Source organism: Nematostella vectensis, chromosome 14, assembly GCF_932526225.1.
Source record: "Nematostella vectensis chromosome 14, jaNemVect1.1, whole genome shotgun sequence".
In the NCBI taxonomy this organism is placed as follows: domain Eukaryota; kingdom Metazoa; phylum Cnidaria; class Anthozoa; order Actiniaria; family Edwardsiidae; genus Nematostella; species Nematostella vectensis.
Genome location: NC_064047.1, coordinates 2,910,316 through 2,932,109, shown reverse-complemented (window position 1 = coordinate 2,932,109; position 21,794 = coordinate 2,910,316). Strand labels below are relative to the sequence as shown.

Here is a 21,794-nt window from a genome sequence, read left to right as displayed (position 1 = left end):
CCCATAATCTACGATTTTTAATATCATTAGCATCACTTTCCCTAATAAAAACAAGGTCCCAAGCTTAAGAATAAGTGCAGTGTTCTAGTCAATTTGCTTGCGTCTGAAATTTTAGGCTCATGAAGCGAACCGCGAGACTCAACAGTCGTGCAAAATCATGTTTCTCTGGTGAGTATCATGGCTTCTTCCTTGACAAAGAAGTGATGATAATGTGCAGATGGCCAATTTTTATACCATTGAGCCCTGCTAAGATAAATCAAATTCAAGAACACTATCCCCAAAGTATAGTCCACCTCCGAAGAAGAACGAAATCGAGCAACCCAATTAGCCGCTTGAAATACCAAACAGAAAAAAAAATCAGTTTATTTCTCTCTACTGTCAGTTATCAAATCTAAAATAATCTTGAGAAGATCAGCATTATCTTTTTGTGAGATAAAAGGCTTAAGACACTATTCCAGACAAATCCATGGAATATAACCACGCCCTGGTCTCATGTCTGTCAAGCAACCCTAGCCTATAAAACCCCTGCCAGTCAACGCCTCTCCTCACTTGGTACAAGCTTGCTGCCTGAGAGGGACAGAGAAAGACAAGCATGATGAAGATCTTTCTTTCTTTAGTGGTTGTTTGCGCGTTCGTGAACTCGGTGTTTGCTGCCGACTGCTGCAGCTTACAGTTTTCAAAGAGCCAAAAAGCATTTTTGAGACGAATGCTACAAGAGGAAGCGAAGCAGCTACAGAAAGGAATGATGCAAGGAATGGGAAAACCACAAGGTAATGTCTAGTATGTTCTAGAAAGCTCCAAAATACCAAACCTCGAATAAGAAGACGGGTTTACATCCCTGTGTAAAAACGGTATCCAGAGACTTGGCACAGTCGTTTCAAAAAAAAAAAAAAATATGTGACTAATTTTCTTAGTTGCGCACGTTTCGGCTAGCGCGTCAGGGACATTTCGCGCGCCACGAAGTAGTAGTTTAATTACGCAATTTGACCGGGTTTTCTTATCAAACACGTAGAGCGCGTCGCAAACAAGGCACATTTCATCATCAGAATTTAGCCGAACAAACTCGGTTCCTACAGCCCTCGTTACGTCTCAATATAATTCTCGACAAAGAAAAAGATTATGCTTCCCGCAAAGAAGTAGGTAAAAAACAATGACACATAAGAAAGAATTCTTTAATCCGTAATATTAATTAGAAGATATAAAAAAAATCTCCAGCTTGTACCATTTCCAAGTAAAGAAGGCAGGTCAGTTACTCTTTCGTGAACATTCCAGCAAGCGCGATTAAAACCAAAGAACCTAGTTGACATTATATCATTAAATGTAAGATAATCCCTCAACGGGACAATTTACAGAAAACGTCTTAGCACAGGTACTTGTCACTGTCTGGGGCAAAAAAAGTGTCAATTCAAAGACGCACAGAAAAGGATAAATAACAGAGAAAAGACCGCGAAACCATAGCGAAGTATTCAGCAGTATGGATATTCAGCGGGAAAATACGAGGATTCGAGGAGAGCTGAACAAAATATTCCATTATCAACAGCAACACATAAAGAATAGATGGATGTTCAGCATTTTGGCATCATCATTACCTGAATCCATTATCCTCCTCACCATGCTGTGACAGATAGATTCATTTGAAATTTACCCAGAAATACCTGCAAGGTCTTTCCCCAACGTCTCAAAGCTGTAGCAGGCCGCGAAATATTGGGGAAGGGGAGACACGATAAAAAAATATTGGGAGCAAAGGCACGCCTCTTCTGGTCATTTCCTCTTCCTTTTATTTTACAATATTAGGAAGGGGGGAATGTGAACACCACTTCTAAACCCCTACGACTATTGATATATTTATCGTTTTCTCATATTTCAGGCAAATGGGTCCCTCTCTCCGCCAACCCCGTCTGTTTCAGCGCTACAGGTCGACAATTCGGCGCCTTTAACGCCCCAATGGAAGGCTTTATCGCCGCAATCAAGCTATCGTATGTCAGCGGTCACATCACCTGCGATACCCAGGAATCACAAACGTACAACAGTAAATGGGGTTGCGCTGTCACTCATCCGAGCCGAGCCAATGACGGCAGGGACCTTAACACCGTGGTCACTAAGAGCAACAACAAGATAGTGTTCCCCTGCCCTCATGACTTCGAGGAAGGAGGATCGCCCTCTCCCGCCAAATGGTACAAGCTAGATGGCTTTGATTCCCAGTCACAGGCGTTAGTATTCAGCAGGTTTGACAAGCCAGTGTTCGTTGCCGCTAGAGAGGAGCTTCGTTTGTGGTCAGGCGAAGATTTAACCAACATTGACTCGGTTAACAACTCGGGTCAGACCTGTGCTATGGTGTTCGGCTGGTTCATGTAAGATATTCCAACTGGGTCAGACCTGTGAAAGTGGTGATAATCATCTTGGACAATAGGCGGGGCAGCGAGCTTACTATGAAATGACTGTGAATTATTTTTTCCAAACGTTTGCATCGATAATTGCAAAGAATGAATTCTTGGGACTTAATAAAGTTTTGTTACACAAGTAAATGGACTTATCAAGAACCTCTTTTATTAAAAATTAATAAGAAAACGCTTTTTCTGCGCGTTTACAGAATTTGCTGAGGGGAGGGGAGGGGTGGCACAGTCAAAGATATTGAGAAAGGATAGAATTTCGATTCAAAAGGAAAGGAAATTTTGTGACAACAAAAATAAGTGTACCATAATTAAATGTTTCCCTTGAGCGGAGGTGTTGTCTTTTCAGTAAAGCTATGTAGAAAGGTGTCTCTTGGGTAGAGCGGTCAGAGATGGGGGTGCATAAAGAATAAAGCTTTTGAGTATGTCTCTTTCCTCCCTCTGAGGGCAGGCATTCTTTTTCCTCATTTCGAAGTCTTATCATTATCCATAGATTGTTTAATGCTTGCTGTTAAGGGTTAGAGGGAGTGGGGGGGGGGGGGGGGGGGGGGAGCGGAAACGAATAATGTACAAGAGCTAAGCAGTCGTTCATTACATTTTTATAACATATTTACAAAATTTAAATGCACAACTTCTGTACAATTCTCTCAACTCTTCCTAACAGAAGAACCAACCAATATTTCATCGTCATACGAATGTCAAAGGCGTGTTGGGTCACGTGCTATGTGACGTCACAGGCGTTAGGCCACGTGTGTGCAGAAGTACATTTGACGTCACAGGTGTTAGGTTACGTGTTACCAGGAGTACCTTGTAACGTCACAGGCGTGTAAGATCACGTGCTAGCAGCACATTGTTCGATGAGCGGCTGTTGGTTTGAAGAAGGGCTACAAAGAAGAAAGTACAGATGTTAAAAATGTTAGTACCGTGAAGATCTAATAAACGCCCGGGGCGTTTATTAAATTTCGATGGTCAGAAGGGAGGGGCGTTCAATAGATAGGAGGCGTTAATTAGAGGAGGGACGTTCTTTACAAACTATGAAAATATTAACTAACACGTTAATCTCAAAAAGACTCCTTCCACGCATTATACAAACAACTGTGACCTAGCAAGGGAAACGCACCCTAGAGAAAAATGATTTTTCTATTTTCTTTCGCTACACTCTGGCGAATAGAATATATTTATAGTTTATATAAACACATACAAACAAAGAAGTTGAGAGGATCACACGGGGTCTAGCGTCGTTTTCAGGATCGTTTACGAACCGAACTTGAACCGAATCAATTTGATAACTGGTGCGTGTCTGAGTCGAGCTATTTCCAGTGGCGGCATTAACGTAGACCCTATTTCCCAGGAGGTAATACTTTTAAAGTAATCAATTCATACTTTGTGGAGCTTGCACGTACATAATATATTTATCTTATTCGGGTCGACATGACGGAAAAACATGACATGACGCTTTAAATAAGCCCATTTCACATAGAATAAGGCGGAAAACTTTTTTGAGTGCTTCGTAACTTATGGCAATCAAAATATCAAGTGCGACTTTTTTAAATTGATGCGACTTCTTTGTAAAGTGTCATTGAAATTTGAGCTTTTCGTCCTTGAGCTCATACATAGCGCAAGGATGATCAAGGACAAATTATCTTAAAAAGCCAAATCAGGTTATGTGCACTTCGGCCTTACGTTATTTGTGTTTTAAAAATCAGAACCTATAGCCATTGTGAGAAATTGTGTCTCCTCTCTCTGTTTGGAATTGCGCGTTTTCCAGGTTTTTCCGTCATGTCATTCGGGTCAAGTATACTACGACGTATGCCGCTGAGCCACACACGACTCGACTCGGCGACTCGAACTTGATTCCTATTAACCCCACTCGAACTGATTCGCGGCTGACTGATACGTTTTTACCGCAATTACTACGGCGTTTGTTTTTAAGCTAAAAGGGAAGGTTGCAATAGTTTCATAACAAGAGGTTCGACTGAATCAGGTACATGTTCGGTTCGACGTATGTATGTATGTACCCTTACTGGCTACTTAACGTTTTCACCTTGCGTGTCACAATAGTGAGGTAATTCAATACTGGCGTGACAAAATAGTGAGGTATGATCATAACCGGCGTGCGTGACAAAATAGCGAGGTATGATCAACACTGGCGTGACACAACAGTGAGGTATGATCAACACTGGCGTGACACAATAGCGAGGTATGATCAACACTGGCGTGACACAACAGTGAGGTATGATCAACACTGGCGTGACACAATAGCGAGGTATGATCAACACTGGCGTGACACAATAGCGAGGTATGATCAACACTGGCGTGACACAATAGCGAGGTATGATCGACACTGGCGTGACACAATAGCGAGTTATGATCAACACTGGCGTGACACAATAGCGAGGTATGATCAACACTGGCGTGACACAATAGCGAGGTATGATCAACACTGGCGTGACACAATAGCGAGGTATGATCAACACTGGCGTGACACAATAGCGAGGTATGATCAACACTGGCGTGACACAATAGCGAGGTATGATCGACACTGGCGTGACACAATAGCGAGGTATGACCATCACGAGCTCCACATCGCAACATTACAACTTTTGGATACCTACCGAATAAGGGGCCATGGGTCCCATATAGTGATTGTACCGTCGTACCGCCTCTCTGATGTGCCAAGGCTGGATGCAGTCGGCACTTGTTTCGACTACAGTCGAGGCGGAACTCTGGATTACAGAACACGACCAATCAGCCCCAATTTAGGCCCTATTATACTACTTGTTTTTTTTTTAATTTGCTATTTCAAACCCTTAACTCCAGCATCAAAACCAAAATAATCCCGAACGGAGGGTGGGAGGGTGACACTAATAAATAAAACGCATGGTTAGGGGCAGGTGGTGGTCGCACCGTGTTTGCCGAGCGCACTCGTCCGAGCAAGGTCTCCGCGGAATCACTCGCGCTTTGTGCAATGGGGATCAATGATTTGCTGCCCCAAAATTAATATCAAAGAATTAAAAGGGCAAACTGTGGCTATTGATGCCTCATGCTGGCTCCACAGTACAAACAAAGTAGATAAATTTAACTTTAAACAAGGACCCGCGTTATAAAAGGCGCTGACCTGGTCAGCATTCCCGCTAGACCACGTCAAGTGCAGAGCTCCGTAAATATCGAAAAAGCAGAGCCGTAGATTAACTTTGATCATTTCAAAGTTGAAACTAATGTTCTGGATAAACAAAGCAATAACGGCAATAATGGGAGTGGTTTTCTACGGCAACAACGGCAAAATTGGAAATAAAATTCAAAACAGCGCGCGCTCGTTTGAAATGACGCTATTTTTTAGCGCGCGCGTAAAAATAACGAAACCAGAATTGTTTTGCTTCGAAAGCGCTTCCTCATGTCGTAGTACAGCTAAATAAACGAAAAAAAGGCCAGATTTGAGTCGCAATATTCGTGCAGATACAATGGGGAACAGTGGTGTTTTCTTTGAAAAATATTATCGACTAAGACTCAAGGTGACTTCTAAACTTTCATTAAAGCAAATAAAGCTTTTATCAAGAATAATTGGGATTTCTATGAAGCCAATTTTGCGATTTTAAAATATGCCGAGAAACATGACGGTAAATGGTAAATGGTAAAGGGAGTTGCGATAAATGTGTTTGTTTGTCGCCAAATAAAAGAATTATCCTGGTCTTGACCTTCAAGGATATTGCATTAGTGAAATTTTATCTTTTGAAGAGTATTTTCGCTTCTCACATGGAAAAAATTCGGGTAATAACACACCTGGTCATTCTTGAAAAATAAACCGACATCGTCGCATGTAAAAACAATCACTCCCATGATGCATCGGGGTCACGGTGCGACCACCACCTGGGTAAGAGGTGAATATGTGAAATTTAGCTCCCACTATCTAAAATTGAAGTCCAAAAACAAAACGGGGAAGGGGGGAGGGGGAGGGTAATTCTCCGTCCTCTCCCTTCCTGGACTTCCCCTGTATCTGTAACAGACCCCAATACCTTTGATTTCCTCTTCTTCTTTGACTTGGATGTGCTGGACGTGCCTTGACTTGACGAGCTGGGAGTGGGACTAGGGAGAAAGGAGACCGTCGACGTGGTGGGTGTGGTTGGGGTACCTGGTGGGGTGTGGCTGGGGCTGCTAGCGGCAGAGGTAAGGAGTAACTCGTCCTGACTAGAGACAGGGGGCATGGCCATGCATAGCATGTCCCCTCCTTTCGAATCCTTCTTGACAAGCAACGCAAGATCCACGACCTACGGGGCATTAAAAGTTATTACGAAATTTAAAATTAGAGTGGCTATATATTTAATATGTACATCAGCACTGCACTTACAAGAGCCATGTTCTAAGCGCATTATATTTACACTCCTAGATATATGTAAACACATACATGTGCCCCTTAGGTTAGTTTTAAAATTTTTGGGCTAAGATACTGAAAAGTCTGCAGAAATAAGGCAGCTTTATCTCGAATTTCTTTAAACGAATCCATTAATACATGAATATCTATTGTGTTCAAAGTATTACAACCATGATACTAAAAAATATAATCCCTCACTTTTTTCATCCGCAAGAGATCGACCGAGGCTGCCAAAAAACTCAGAAAGGGAACGGCATTTTTCGCACTAAAAGTCAAAGTTATTATGGGTCTATGCTTAAATTCGTATCGAACTTTACAAATATCGGAAAATCTCTGTAGAAAGTCGACTTATAAAAAAACAGCAACTAAGCATTTAAACATGTACATTGAAAGGAACCCCATTATCAGAAAAAAAAAAACACTTTATGGGTTAACTGCCTCCCCCTCCCCCCAATATATACCCCCAAGGGGTCCGTTTAGGGGATAGTTGACTGTACCTGAGCAACCGTCTCGTATGCCAAGTAGCTGAACACTTCCATTACGGGGGTGTTGGGTTTCATGTCGATCAGTGAATTGCAGTCCAGCCACTCCTTAAACTTCCCGGCCTTTTTGTCTAAAACATGAATCAAACATTTCCCAGTCTTTTTACATGGAGCAGATATCAAACATTCAAGCCGTGATACCAGCATCAATATAATAAATAAAAAGTACCGTACAAATCTGCTTAAAACGTGAAAACAGGACATAGGCAGGGGCGTAGCCAAAGCCCCCCACCTTTCTAGAAGCCAAAAATACAGTAAATGTATGATACGTTATCTAAAACACAGGAGAAAATGCCTTGAAAGGGCTTTTTGGGCCCCCTCCTGTTAAAAATCCTGGCTACGCCGCTGAAAGGGTAGAATCGATGGAAATAAATAGGGTATGTTCTGACATGGAAAGATCTGGAAGTCCTAGTTTAGAAGAGCTTGAAGTTTGACTGGTTGCAAGCCACTCTTTAAAGGGATAAGGGTGCATATTTAAAAGATTTGACTGACAGAAACTGTAATGCTACAAGGTCTACGTCATGTTCTGATGCACACTGAGGCATTTCTTTGCCATTCTGGTTGGTTTGCGAAATTTGAGTCAATAACAATAACAACGCAACTCAAATGAAAGTTACCCGGAAAAACGACTCGACATCTACGTGAGGCATCTCACGAAAAAACATCTAAATATTATTTTCTCGTGATATTCTGTGACTGGTCAAACGCACGGATGATTAAAAAATTGAGTCGGATAATGTACATCTCTCACGTTAAAATTTTCTAAAAGGGTGAGACTTCCGTGAAACCGCCATAACGCGCAGTGCTGTACGAGTGAGAGAGGAGGTATAGAGGTTACACTCGGAAAAAAAACCTAAAATCTAACAGACCTATAAAGTCTATCAAGCTTTCAACGTGAGACTCACGCATTTAAATATCATGTAACGCTCTCACGCTTTGATGCACATTTCTCACGCTGTCAACAAGTTTTTTCCGTAGCTGCTCAGCCTGCTCTAGAGAGTTTCCAGAGAAGAATCGCTTTTACTCTTTGATTGATCTTCCGTTTAGGCGGTCTAAAATTGAACCATTTCATGTGTATGTTTAAATTTAATCATGTGTTTTTTCCCTTATCGTTTTCGATCTAGTAAATCGAAGGTTTTAATAAAAACGTTATCAGTGCTACTCTACACTTGCCTTTTTATTTGCCCCGATAAAATTCATTTCCTTATAATTCCAAGTTCACATAACGTCTCTCCAAAAAACCCGGGAACATAATTCAAATTGATCTCCTTTTTAATTATTTTCCTCGTTTTTTCGGATAACATACTTAAGTAAACTTTTGATAGAAAATTTCTCAGTTTTCAAAATTTATCAAGAGATCGAAATAATCTACCAGTCGATCTATTGTATAACCAGTACGGCAGCTTTTAAAAATAAATATATTTAATCAAGTTTGGACATATACAAATATGGGCAACCTCCAAGTCTTATTTTTTTCCGGATAACAACAAAACTACATGAGTTATCTTGTTAGCTGCAAGGGTATATAGCTATAAAAATTCTTCTGTGAGTATCATATCACGTCTCAGTATTCTCTATTGGTTGTGTTCGGTGCCGAGATAATTGGATGCTGAAAGCTTAAGCGTGAGCTTTATATAATACGGTACTATTGCTGGGTATTTTTGCTTGGGAATGTTAAACAACCGTTTGGGATGCAGCGTCTGTTTATACTGATGAGTGAAGTCAATCACGGTGTAGCGCATTTGAACACGTCTAGCGTTATTAATTTGCGCTTTAGAAATACTAAAGAAATACTAGAGAAATTAAACATTTCTTGACATTTCTTAATTTCTAAGACGATAGAAGTCCGTGCCGGAGTAAATGATTAAGAAGTCTGTCCTTAAAGAGCATCATTTCGGCAAAAAAATATGAACTCGACGTATGATAATTTCAATGAGATACTCGGAGGGAGTCTTCAAGCGTTCTTGCTTGCATTGGTAGCAACTGGAGGGATTGTAGTTGCCCTTTGTAACATCCTTGTCATATTGACATTTATAATAAATCAGCATCTCCGCAAGAAAAGCATGTACTTTCTCGTCAACCTGGCAATGTCAGACTTTCTCTTTGGCGCGGTTTTACTACCTTTCGTCTGCCGAATGCTAGCCGTTCCAAGCATGGGCGAATTTATTTCAGTATATTTTAAAATGACATCTCTTCGCAGCCTGAGGCATGTGGTAGGTTTGTTTAGCGTTTTGACGTCAACTCATTTGATGACTCTGACATTCATGTCACTGGAGCGTGCATGCGCTACACTTTTACCATTACGTCATCGCATGATAAATCCCCGGATGTACTTAGCATGCTGTGCTATCACGTGGTCCTTTAGTGTTCTCTATATTTGCTGGGTAATGGTAGAACCGAGTGAAACCACCATCAAAGTGGCCGCGGTTATTTGGATCACTTGCCTGATGGTCATAACCACGTCATACCTCGCGATCTTTCTCAAGGTAAAGCATCAACATCACCAACACAACATGTCAAACCTACAGAGATCCATTCAGAAGGAGCGCCGACTCGCGGTCACGTTGCTATTGGTAACAGTGACGTCACTAGTCTCTTGGTTACCCTGCGTTGTCTTCCTGATGCTTGTAAGCACTCTGAAGGGGGAACTAGGCGTCTGGGTGTTTGGGGTTTTCGTGCCTTGTGGGGTAAACCCATTACTTGACCCACTCATCTACATGTACAGGATGATCGAGGTCCGCAAGGCCTTGAAGATGATGGTGTGCAAGTGCTCACGGGATAGACCCGCATACGTAAGGCCTGTTGGACTAGGTGTGCAAGTGCTCACGGGATAGATGCTCACGGGAAAGACCCGTATACGTATGGCCTGTTGTACTAGGTGTGCAAGTGCTCACGGGATAGACCCGTATGCGTACGGCCTGTTGTACCAAGTGTGCAAGTGCTCATGGGATAGACCCGTATACGTATGGCCTGTTGTACCAGGTGTGCAAGTGCTCACGGGATAGATCCGTATACGTACGGCCTGTTGTACCAGGTTTGCAAGTGCTCATGGGATAGACTAGTATACGCACGGCCTGTTAAAACAGGGGTGCAAGTGCTCATGGGATAGACCCGTATACGTACGGCCTGTTGTAGCAGGTGTGCAAGTGCTCATGGGATAGACTCGTATACGCACGGCCTGTTGAACCAGGTGAGCAAGTGCTCACGGGATAGAATCGTATATGTATGGCCTGTTGGACCAGGTGTGCAAGTGCTCACGGGATAGACCCGTATACGTATGGCCTTCGAATGTATTTCGAACCGTCGAAATCTGTTGCTTGACATTAAAGGCAAGAATATAATAAAAAAAGCAATAAAGCTTTGAAATGGTCTTTGGGAAATTAATATCAAATTTAGTCAAAGGCAAAAGCCAATCCCCTTTTTTAAGAAATGTACTATTGAATATTTTTTATTCAATTTCCTCAAACCAATAAGAGAAATGTCAAATGAAATTTTATCTCTTTACACAGTTTCAATTATCTAAATAAAACCCCATAAAATTTATCTCTGAAATAAATAGTTTGCTAGATATGTGTTGTAAAAGACGATAAACGCCTCACGGGTAATTTGTTTATGTGATTTATCTAAGATTAAGCTGCCTAAGCGGGATGTTTGACAATGTCAAGAAATCATCATCCATTTTGTAATCTAATTCATTTAAAGGAGGCGCAATATTCACAACACTCAGTAATATCCCTTTTTAATATAACGTTCTTTTTCGCCCGGCAGTTATTAGACGTCATCTGGCGATGGTAAAAAGCTTTCATTTGTCTCCCCTCTGTTTATTTAAAAGCGGAACTCGTAATAAACAGGCGCTCACTTGGTTCAGTGGTGAGAATTTAGCGGTGGTAGCAGAATACAGTTCGGAGAAAAGCTTTTCTTCTGCGGCTACAGTAAAATTTCGTATACGGTTTAAGAAAAGAGCATCACAATACGATGAATTCGACCTCGCAAACAGGTCCAAGTAAGACGCTGGAGGAAGGTTTTCAAATGTTCTTAGTTATTGGGATGGGTGCAGGAGGGTTTGTGGTTGCCCTATGTAACATTCTTGTCATAGGGACCTTCATAATTAATCAACATCTACGGAAAAAAAGCATGTACTTTCTCTTCAATCTGGCTCTCACGGACTTCCTCTTTGGAGCTACCGTAGCACCACTAATCTGCCAAGTAATTTCAACATCAAATGTCGACGAAGTGTTCTCGGTATTTTTTAACATTGAATCTTTTCTCAGCTTCGGGCATTTGGTAGGAATCTTTATCGTTTTGTCGTCGGCTCAGTTATTGACCCTGACATTCATGTCACTGGATCGAGCATGCGCAACCCTTTTGCCGTTACGTCATCGAAGGACAAGTACCCGTATGTACTTAATATGCTGTGTGTACACGTGGGTTGCTAGTGGTCTGTATACCTGGTGGATAATGATGGGGGGAGATATGGCTAACATGAAATTCGCGTCAGTCGCTGGAATAACTTGCCTGATGGTCATAACCACGTCATACCTCGCGATCTTTCTCAAGGTAAAGCATCAACATCACCAACACAACATGTCAAACCTACAGAGATCCATCCAGAAGGAGCGCCGACTCGCGGTCACGTTGCTATTGGTAACAGTGACGTCACTAGTCTCTTGGTTACCCTGCGTTGTCTTCCTGATGCTTGTAAGCACTCTGAAGGGGGAACTAGGCGTCTGGGTGTTTGGGGTTTTCGTGCCTTGTGGGGTAAACCCATTACTTGACCCACTCATCTACATGTACAGGATGATCGAGGTCCGCAAGGCCTTGAAGATGATGGTGTGCAAGTGCTCACGGGATAGACCCGCATACGTAAGGCCTGTAGAACCAGGTGTGCAAGTGCTCACGAGATAGACCCGCATACGTAAGGCCTGTTGGACCAGGTGTGCAAGTGCTCACGGGATAGACCCGCATACGTAAGGCCTGTTGTACCAGGTGTGCAAGTGCTCAAGCGATAGACCCGCATAAGTAAGGCCTGTTGGACCAGGTGTGCAAGTGCTCACGGGATAGACCCGTAAACGTACGGCCTTTTTTACCAGGTGTGCAAGTGCTCACGGGATAGACCCGTATACGCACGACCTGTTGTACCAGGTGTGCAAGTGCTCACGGGATAGACCCGTATATGCACGACCAGTTGTACCAGGTGTGCAAGTGCTCACGAGATATACCCGTATACGCAAGACCTGTTGTACCAGGTGTGCAAGTGCTCACGGGATAGACCCGTATACGTACGGCCTGTTGTACCAGGTGTGCAAGTGCTCATGGGATATACCAGTATACGTACGGCATGTTGGACCAGGTGTGCAAGTGCTCACGGGATAGAGCCGCATACGTAAGCCTTGCTGGACTAGGTGTGCAAGTGCTCACGGGATAGACCCGTATACGCACGACCCGTTGTACCAGGTGTGCAAGTGATCACGGGATAGACCCGTATACGCACGACCCGTTGTACCAGGTGTGCAAGTGCTCACGGGATAGAACCGTATACGTACGGCCTTTTGTACCAGGTGTGCAGGTGCTCACGGGATAGACCCGTATACGTAGGGACTGTTGAACCAGGTGTGCAAGTGCTCACGGGATAGACCCGTATACGTAGGGACTGTTGAACCAGGTGTGCAAGTGCTCACGGGATAGACCCGTATACGTAGGGACTGTTGAACCAGGTGTGCAAGTGCTCACGGGATAGAACCGTATACGTAGGGACTGTTGTACCAGGTGTGCAAGTGCTCATGGGATAGACTCGTATACGCACGGCCTGTTGTACCAGGTGTGCAAGTGCTCACGGGATAGACCTGTATACGTACGGCCTTTTGTACCAGGCGTGCAGGTGCTCACGGGATATACCCGTATACGTACGGCCTGTTGTACCAGGTGTGCAAGTGCTCACGGGATAGACTCGTATACGTACGGCCTGTTGTACCAGGTGTGCAAGTGCTCACGGGATAGACCCGTATACGTACGGCCTGTTGGACAAGGTGTGCAAGTGCTCACGGGATATACCCGTTTACCACGCCCTGTAGTACCAGGTGTGCAAGTGCTCATGGGATAGACCCGTATACGTACGGCCTGTTGTACCAGGTGTGCAAGTGCTCACGGGATAGACATGTATACGTACGGCTATTATAACCGGCTATTATTCACCTAATAGACGACTCAGTATTGGCTGAAGCCCCGGAATCCACTTTATCATAGTTGCACTGAACGGACTGACCGATCCAACATGTGTCACCGGGAGGTGACGACTGATTCGGGAACCAAACACAAGGAAATGGCAAAATAAGCAAACGAAAAAATTAAAAAAAATTAGAGCTTGTTGAAACGCGGAACTGCCAAAACCTGCAAAAATCGATACAAAATACGTTGTTTGGACACATTTTCTCAGATTTACTTAAGAGATTGATGTCCTTTGAAAGGGTAGGGAGGAAGAGTAAAAATTTACCCGGAGTAAGTAGGGAGGAAGACGATACTTACTAAAGTTTGCTTGTCTGCACTCCACGAAGTCGAGGTATTGCTGATGGTCAAGAGTTCTTGCAAACCTCTCGGCGCGCTGCAGGGGTGAATGAATAATTGAGAACGATCATCCAAATCATACACTCTGTAATTGAATGTCATCATTTCGTACACTGCCACGAATACTACAAACCCCTTCATCCATACCTCGTTTCTCTCCTGCTTGACTTCATCAATATCCTCATCATCAAAAAGGGAAACTAAATCACCTTCAAACGAACAACAGTCATAGTATATCCTCAGTAACGCAGGTTAGAACTTGGTTTTGAAAACTTTAGTTAAAGCCGCAGTGTCACCAGTTTACTTAAGGAGGTCCGTAGGAAACCTTAACCGTTAAAAGACAAAGGAATCTATTAGAATTCGAGATATTTAACAGGTCATCCGCTCTAAATTATCAATCACATTCTCAAAGAAAATTCCAATAGACACACTGCTTTCAATATTTTGAAATATTTTTCGCGTTTTCCGTTAAAAATCATCGGATATTGTTAGGTAATCGACCGGAAGTAAACTGGTGACAATGCGGCTGTAAGTCAAGGACCACAGAGAGGGAGTGGGGGGGGGGATGGGTGGTGTTAGGGGCTGAAGTCCAGTACTTTTGCCATTTTTTCAGTTAAAGATCAGGGAGAGGGAGTGACTTGGGAGAGAAGAGGGGGTTGAAGTCCACAACTTCTGGTCTTTTTAAAACAACTACGGCGGTCTTAAAATACTTTTCTTGAGTTTTAGAGAAAGTTCAATCTCGACTTTTGGGGGTTGGTACTCGGCCTGTGTAAAATCTGCTTTAGAAAGTGGAAAGCTCTACATGAAGTTTGTTTTATGAGGGTGCGTGCGTGTGTCACATATAAAAATATACGTTTTGAATTTTGAACGAAGGTATTATACGAAGGACCCAATTTAATGTTAAAATCACAATCTGGGGGTTGTTTAGCTGACTTTATAGGTCATTTGTCAATATAACATAAAAGAACCCTACGTTATGTACTTTTCTCATTTTTACTCCATCTGTTTCTCTGTAATCGTGGAGCCTTCCAGGCAGTCCTTACCTGTGTGATCGATTGAGCTCAGAAAGTCATAAGAAATCTTTCTCCTCTTACTTCCTTTTAGTTCCGTAGCTGTAAAATGAAATACAAAAGGAATAAAAAAATATAACATAAAAAAAGTGATTACTTATTAATGGCTACTGCTAGAGCACTTCAGATAACCCAGCTTTTATTCTGCTTTCTTGGCAAAAAAAACCTATAACAGCTGAAATTATTGCGTCACTTCATCTTATAGACGAATTCGTTGTTGCCCAACCGCAATAATTCAAATCCATCTTTCGTCTAGGAATAGCGCAAAGTCAATCATACCCCGTGACCAATCATTTCCCTTGCTGTGAGCAGTCAAATGGTTTACGATGCGACAGTGAAAACATGAAACCATCGATTGGACGGTTGATTGACAAGGCGTTATTCCCAAACGAGACAAAAAAATTTCCGGATCGCGCAACAATGAATTTGGCTATAACACACTTGTAATAAATATGAGAGGGATTGCATCAGCAAAGGAAAGCACTTGTGTTCTTGCTTTTAACTTTTTCTTGCTTCAAGAAGTGCCTGTGTCAACAACCATTTTGTCATCATAGCAAAATGCTAAGTAGAAGAAAACTATTTCCATCGGCTGATTTGTGGAAGCAGTATGCAGTGGTTTCGCTAGAAACCCGGTTCGATAGAAGATGTTTCGCTCGAAGCCTTGGTTGTTTCGCTCGAAGCCTTGGTTGTTTGGCTCGAAGCCTTGGTTGTTTCGCTCGAAGCCTTGGTTGTTTCGCTCGAAGCCTTGGTTGTTTCGCTCGAAGCCTTGGTTGGTTCGCTCGAAGCCTTGGTTGGTTCGCTCGAAGCCTTGGTTGGTTCGCTCGAAGCCTTGGTTGGTTCGCTCGAAGCCTTGGTTGTTTCGCTCGAAGCCTTGGTTGTTTCGCTCGAAGCCTTGGTTGTTTCGCTCGAAGCCTTGGTTGGTTCGCTCGAAGCCTTGGTTGGTTCGCTCGAAGCCTTGGTTGGTTCGCTAGAAGCCTTATATTTGGTTACGAAAACAACGTTTAAACATACTAACTATGGTTTAAATATATAGAACTATAAATAAAATTTTATTAAAGCTAGTCGTAGTAAAGTGGAAGCTATGCAAAATTTGATTTGGCAAATGTATCATGATTCACATTTTTATATGGTTACAAGAGAGCATAAGATATCTTATGCTCTCTTGGTGGTCATTATGAAATTTTTTCATGTAATCTGCCCTAAAGTATTGAGTAAAATCAATCACCAATGTGTTGTTCCCTGGGCTTTTTTATCTAGCAATACTCAACGCTCTTGTTATTTGCTGCAAAAATTCTTGAAGAGTTCACTACCTGCATTATCCAGGACATCATCTTCATCCTGAGATACCTGCTTCTGTGTCTTGCTTTTCATGTCTTTGAAACTTAGATACTTTATTAACCGTTTCAGCTTGTCCTGAAGAAATGAAAGACATCAAATTATATAGTGGGCCTTTTTGTAAATGGGTGTTAAAACGGGCCTCAGAAAAAATAGATGGAGGGGGGAGAGCACAATACAGAGACATAAAAAAATCCTGGGGCATTACATCAACCCTTCTTGTCATTTTCTTAGCAATTGGAAGGACTGGGGTGGGTGAATAAAGAATTCTTTGAAAACCTTTAATGTCATCAATGTTATTTTCAAATGGCTGTAAACAGATATTTATATGGAGGGGGAGCTCGAAGGCTCAGCTATTACTAGTCTACTTGTAGGCACTGGAGCTTTTTATTCAGAAAGAAAATCAAGAGTTCCCCTATTTGGCTGCAAATATGGATAATACAGACAAGGAGAAGGAGTTAAGGGTGAAAGAAAGTTCTTTTCTCCTTTCTTGCCTTCTGCTCCTCAAATGGTGGCCAAGATAGAAAAATCTAGGTTTTCTCACCTAATAACAAAAGTCCAACACTTTAAAGTAAGATACATGCAGATACCATTTTTGTCCTTCCATGAATTACAGAAAATTTAAACTGTACAGGGGGGGGGGGGGCAGCCACATCCTTCATCCCCCCCTGATCACTACAGCCAAGGGGATTGAAAGTGTAAAAGTTATTAAGCTGTACAGGGGGGGCAGCCACATCCTTCATCCCCCCCTGATCACTACAGCCAAGGGGATTGAAAGTGTAAAAGTTATTAAGCTGTACAGGGGGGGGCAGCCACATCCTTGATCCCCCCCTGGTCACTACAGCCAAGGGGATTGAAAGTGTAAAAGTTATTAAGCTGTACAGGGGGGGCAGCCACATCCTTCATCCCCCCCTGACCACTACAGCCAAGGTGATTGAAAGTGTAAAAGTTATTAAGCTGTACAGGGGGGGCAGCCACATCCTTCATCCCCCCCTGACCACTACAGCCAAGGGGATTGAAAGTGTAAAAGTTATTAAGCTGTACAGGGGGGGGCAGCCACATCCTTCATCCCCCCCTGACCACTACAGCCAAGGGGATTGAAAGTGTAAAAGTTATTAGGCTAAACTAGACAGAAAAAATGAATGCTTCATAGAACACAGAGGAATAAGGGATTAAAAAATCACATATGGTTTTTTTAAGTTTTCTTTTTAGTGGCATAATTTCATTGGTTCAATGGACTAAATTCCTGAGACTTTATCCATTGGACTGAATATGAAGCTCTAAAAAAAATAATAAAGAAACTATTCATGTGCTTTGATATCTTCCCTGTCCATCTGATCACATGGTTGAATCCTGACAAGAAAAGGTCAATAGGGGCATCCTGCGTCAAGATAACCCTAATACACACCCTCTAGTACACCATCTTAATTTTAACCACAAAGCAGGATTATCAGATAGCATTTATACCACCACAGTTATTTTGGGAGTCTGTAAAACCAGGAACAAGGAACCTCAAAACACCCCGGAACCCCTCTTCGACATTAAAGGCTAAGACCATTTTTATGCTTTTGGAAAAGTGAAAAAATTCAGTCAGTATTTGAAGTTAACTAACTCATGATTAAGCCCCCTTTCTGAGTGGTGGCTCTAGTGCTACCATAAATGATCATAAATGAAATTTCGACAGGGCGTTTAATAAACAGGAGGCGTTTATAAGTGAGGGCGTTCTTTACAAACTATGAAAATATAAACAAACCCAAGTGCAGTGGGGTTCTAGTCTCAGTCAGGATCACGTTAAATTAAAGCCTGCATAGCAAGGTTTCTTGACATTAACCAAGTCTCACCCAGTAGAAGCCACATTCAGATTACTATGTGGTTTGTTTTTATGCTGGGAGGGAAGGTAGGAGATGTTTATTAGAGAGGGGCATTCATTTCAAACTTGTAAGCTTAGCGGGAGGTCCTCCATTAGATAGAAGGCATTCCTTAGATAGGGGGCATTTATTTGATCATTTACAGTAATTAAGATAACCAGCAAACGGGCTATGTTAGTCAATGAGATGAATGGCTATGTTAGTCATAGAGAAGAGATCTACACACCTTGTCTCTCCGCATTAGAAATATGATGTCCTCGATACTCATGAATCTCCCTCCTCGCATGTTGGTCACCTCAGCAGCACGCACAATCTGACAATATTTTTTTTATACAGATAACAGATATATGGACTCCCTTGGTCTTTTAGATTTCTCTTTCAATTTTCTAAAAAAATTGAAATACTGCATCCATGAAATCTTCATTAACTTATCAAACATGCTAACAAAGTTTTGTTACATAAAGTTTGTAGATCCAACTTGCATGGCAATGTTGTTTTGTTTTTGTTGTGAATGTTCAAATTTCTCATTAATTTGTTTTAAAAATACAACTTTGCCTGTATTATTATGATGTTGTTTACAGCACGACCAAGAAAACCGTGAACACCGGAAATATGTATGGAATGTTTGTTCAACCAATCACTCGCGAGATATTCAAACAGTCAACTAGAAACATGTCTCAGCAAGTCTCAGTGTCTGAATTCTCGCATCTGATTCGTCAGAAGACAATAAACATTCCACACATATTTTAGGTGTTCACGGTTTTACTGGTTGCACTGTAAGTCCTAGGCTGGATTGAAATTCACCATGATTCAAGCAAATTTAATTCACCAATGAGATGAACATGTCATTTGCTTAGGGTTTCATAACCTTTGGAACCATGCATCACTAACGTTGGATTTTCAGGCTTCAATCTTAAACATGCTATGGATATTCAAATTACTGTACCAGGCTAGCAATTTGTTGATGGACAATCTCCTCAATAATAGCTGCAGATTCTGGAGAAGGTCTTCTACAGTCACCGAATGCATACCTGGAACAACAGAAAAGGGAATCAAATACTGTACAAGGCAGAAGAAGGTTGCCATGTTGACGCCTCAATTTATGGCTAGCCGTTTGAATTTTTGGTTCAAACCCCCCTCCCTTAATAAAAAAGCATGATCCACCCCTTGTCTGGATTATTGCAGAGATTAACATTAAAGCAAAGGTTAGATATCCAAGTTACTTACACAAGTGTTAATCTTAAAAATATTCTTGAGTCTTACAAAAGTAAATGGCAAAGTAATTGACCCGAAAGTTATGCTACAATTCTTGGGTTTAAAGTCACTGCTAACTAACTGGAAATCAGTTGTTTTAATGTCCCCTGCTAACAGAGACGGCTAAATAATTAGATTCCCTTAGCTGTTTGTGTCTAATGATAGTGTACTTCCTTCCTTTACATTGCTATCTTGAACAATGGAATGTTTAATCAGAACCTTTGATCAGGGTAGGGCAACCATAACCACATTTGCTGAAAAATTGATTGTTTGGTTTTCATAATTAATTGGATAACTGATTTAGGGTATAAGAGGGGTTTATTAGAATAAAGGAACCACAAGAATAAAAACAAAGTAAATATTAAATTCTGAATTTGTTTGTGGTAAAAGACATTTAAGTTACTTCTTTCTTAACAGATGCAAAGTTAGAGGTGTTGAAAGTCTATCAATGATTGTGGCTTTTCTATTCTTAGTTATACTTCAAGTAGAGTTATTTTCGCACTGTTAGTGAAGGGCCATAATTCATAAAAAACAAATTTTGAATGTCCTGGTATTCAAGTTAATTATGGTAGACAAACTATTCTTAAGCGTATTGTAAAAGTCAAATGTTAAATAAACCGCCACCCACAAACAAATAAACCAAGAAAACAATAACAGGACGCAATGTGTTTCTGTGGTGACTAAGTGCCAAAAAATTGCCCCTCCCAAATGTATGACAAAGTCCTACATAAGAGATATGTTTGAAAAGAGTCACTTTTAATTTGTCTGTTTAGCAGTTTGCAATGTTTCAACCCGAAGCTCTTAACAAACCACTTATCCCCTTAATTTGACCTATCCCTTTAGACACCGCGAATTTGCCACAAATTCAGGACCATTAACACCGAATAAACCGGATTTGCGCCACTTTGAATGTCTGTAAACAATCTTTAACCAGTCGATACATCTTATAAACCATACAGTGTGGTACAAGTGGTAATTACGATAAGTATCGACAGAGATTGAGGGAATTGTAGGCCAAACTATCGAAAGCATCTACAAACTTGATTAATCGTTCCGCTACACGTGCGTGTAATTCAAATTCTCTGCTTGATAACCGACGCACCATTGTAAACACCTAGGGCGAAAACTAACACATTGCATAACGGCGAAAACTCGACAGCTAAGTGAGTTATAGTGAATGACAAGTCTTTGCACACTTCGCGTCAACCACCGCGGCATTTTTGTGGCGGATTCTTTAATTTTCACAAGAGTTTGCGGTGTTTCCGTGGGAAAATACTTGAGCAATTCAATCACCGAGATATCAGCCCCGTGTTTCCTGTTTGCAGATTTTAATACAATGGATTGTCAAACTTCAGTTGGAATAAGCCTGGCGACTTTAGGACAACAGGAAATAGCAGACCGGGGTTTTGACAAGAGGTTTTTAGAAGCGAGGGATGATGCCGAAAGGGGTGGACGTTGAAAAATAGGCTTTGTTGCCCCGCATTGTGTACTATCACGTAATGAAAGACGGTGTCTCGAATATCACACTTGAAGCGGGTCAAACGCACTATGCCTCGTAGAACAACGGCATCAATAATGACAGACCTCCAGCGAAGAAAGACGATTAGTTTTATCACGAAATTTCATGAAATGTGCCGCGGAATAGCACGTTAAAAGGCTTCAAGTACACCAAAGATAAACACAGTTGACCCGGGACCTACTACAGTGTGTGCGCGCCATGTAAGAAATAATATACGATGCCGGGATCAACCGTAGGTCATTTTACTACGTATATGTCTAAGAGGATATCCTTTACTTACATCATACTCTGTATTTCGGTTTGAAACCATACTTTTGGCACGTTTTTTGTGCCCACGGCGACGGGACTAGGCGAGGGAGGAGGCGGATTGGCTTCGCCTGTCGTCGGAGTCTGAAACAGACAAACCGGAAATGAGCTTTCTCTTGCTCGGCTTTGTAGAAGACTGCTATAGCTAATGTAGGAAGTACTTCAAACCAATAAACCGTTTTTGTTTATCGCCAGTGTCGCTAATTCTGTGGTTTGCTGATACGCTTTGGGGTAAGCACTTGATGTAACTGGGTATAATACCAATTTGAAGTTGACTCGATAAATCAATCCAACATGGCCGCCTACAGCATAAATGGACGTGACATCCTACGAGCTCTTTTAGCAAGAAACGCAGCTTACCCCTGTTTTCCCGGAGCTAACAGACGCGGCGGAATCCTTCTGTTTGTCAGCTTTCTTACTTTTAGACTTTGATTTCGTCATTTTGTAAGGAAATGCGACTGAAGAGACACACAGTTCAAGTTCACTTAGATTTGCCGGAAGTGAATGTGTAGTTCGAAATCGATGACGTAAATGAGCGCGAAACAAACTAACCAATCAAAGGGACTGTATTATCGAATAA

The 21,794-nt window shown here is 41.9% G+C and overlaps 2 protein-coding genes across 3 annotated transcripts; one reads left to right on the top strand and one right to left on the bottom strand.

The window, feature by feature from the left end:
* The first annotated feature begins 535 nt into the window (after positions 1–535).
* On the top strand, positions 536–2,718 carry LOC5504753. The gene is made up of 2 exons (XM_001625587.3): positions 536–770; positions 1,868–2,718. Exons 1-2 carry the CDS (start codon positions 593–595, stop codon positions 2,353–2,355), a joined length of 666 nt encoding a protein of 221 aa, XP_001625637.2. The 5' UTR covers positions 536–592; the 3' UTR covers positions 2,356–2,718.
* A 249-nt stretch (positions 2,719–2,967) lies between these two features.
* Positions 2,968–21,736, bottom strand: LOC5504766 (transcription initiation protein SPT3 homolog). Of its 2 annotated transcripts, XR_004293903.2 has the most exons (13): positions 21,575–21,736; positions 21,189–21,298; positions 19,082–19,166; positions 18,362–18,448; positions 16,243–16,345; positions 14,906–14,974; positions 14,010–14,071; positions 13,824–13,899; positions 7,257–7,372; positions 6,404–6,655; positions 6,171–6,257; positions 5,006–5,116; positions 3,181–3,274 (listed from the first exon to the last, which is right to left on the bottom strand). XR_004293903.2 is itself a non-coding variant. In XM_032373104.2 (12 exons), the coding sequence occupies exons 1-12, from the start codon at positions 21,653–21,655 to the stop codon at positions 3,230–3,232; spliced, it is 1,197 nt and encodes a 398-aa protein (XP_032228995.1). In that variant the 5' UTR covers positions 21,656–21,736; the 3' UTR covers positions 2,968–3,229. The 2 variants fall into 2 exon arrangements, 1 of the variants encoding a protein (XP_032228995.1); XM_032373104.2 differs by lacking the exon at positions 6,171–6,257 and having other exon boundaries at positions 2,968–3,274.
* Positions 21,737–21,794: the final 58 nt, after the last annotated feature.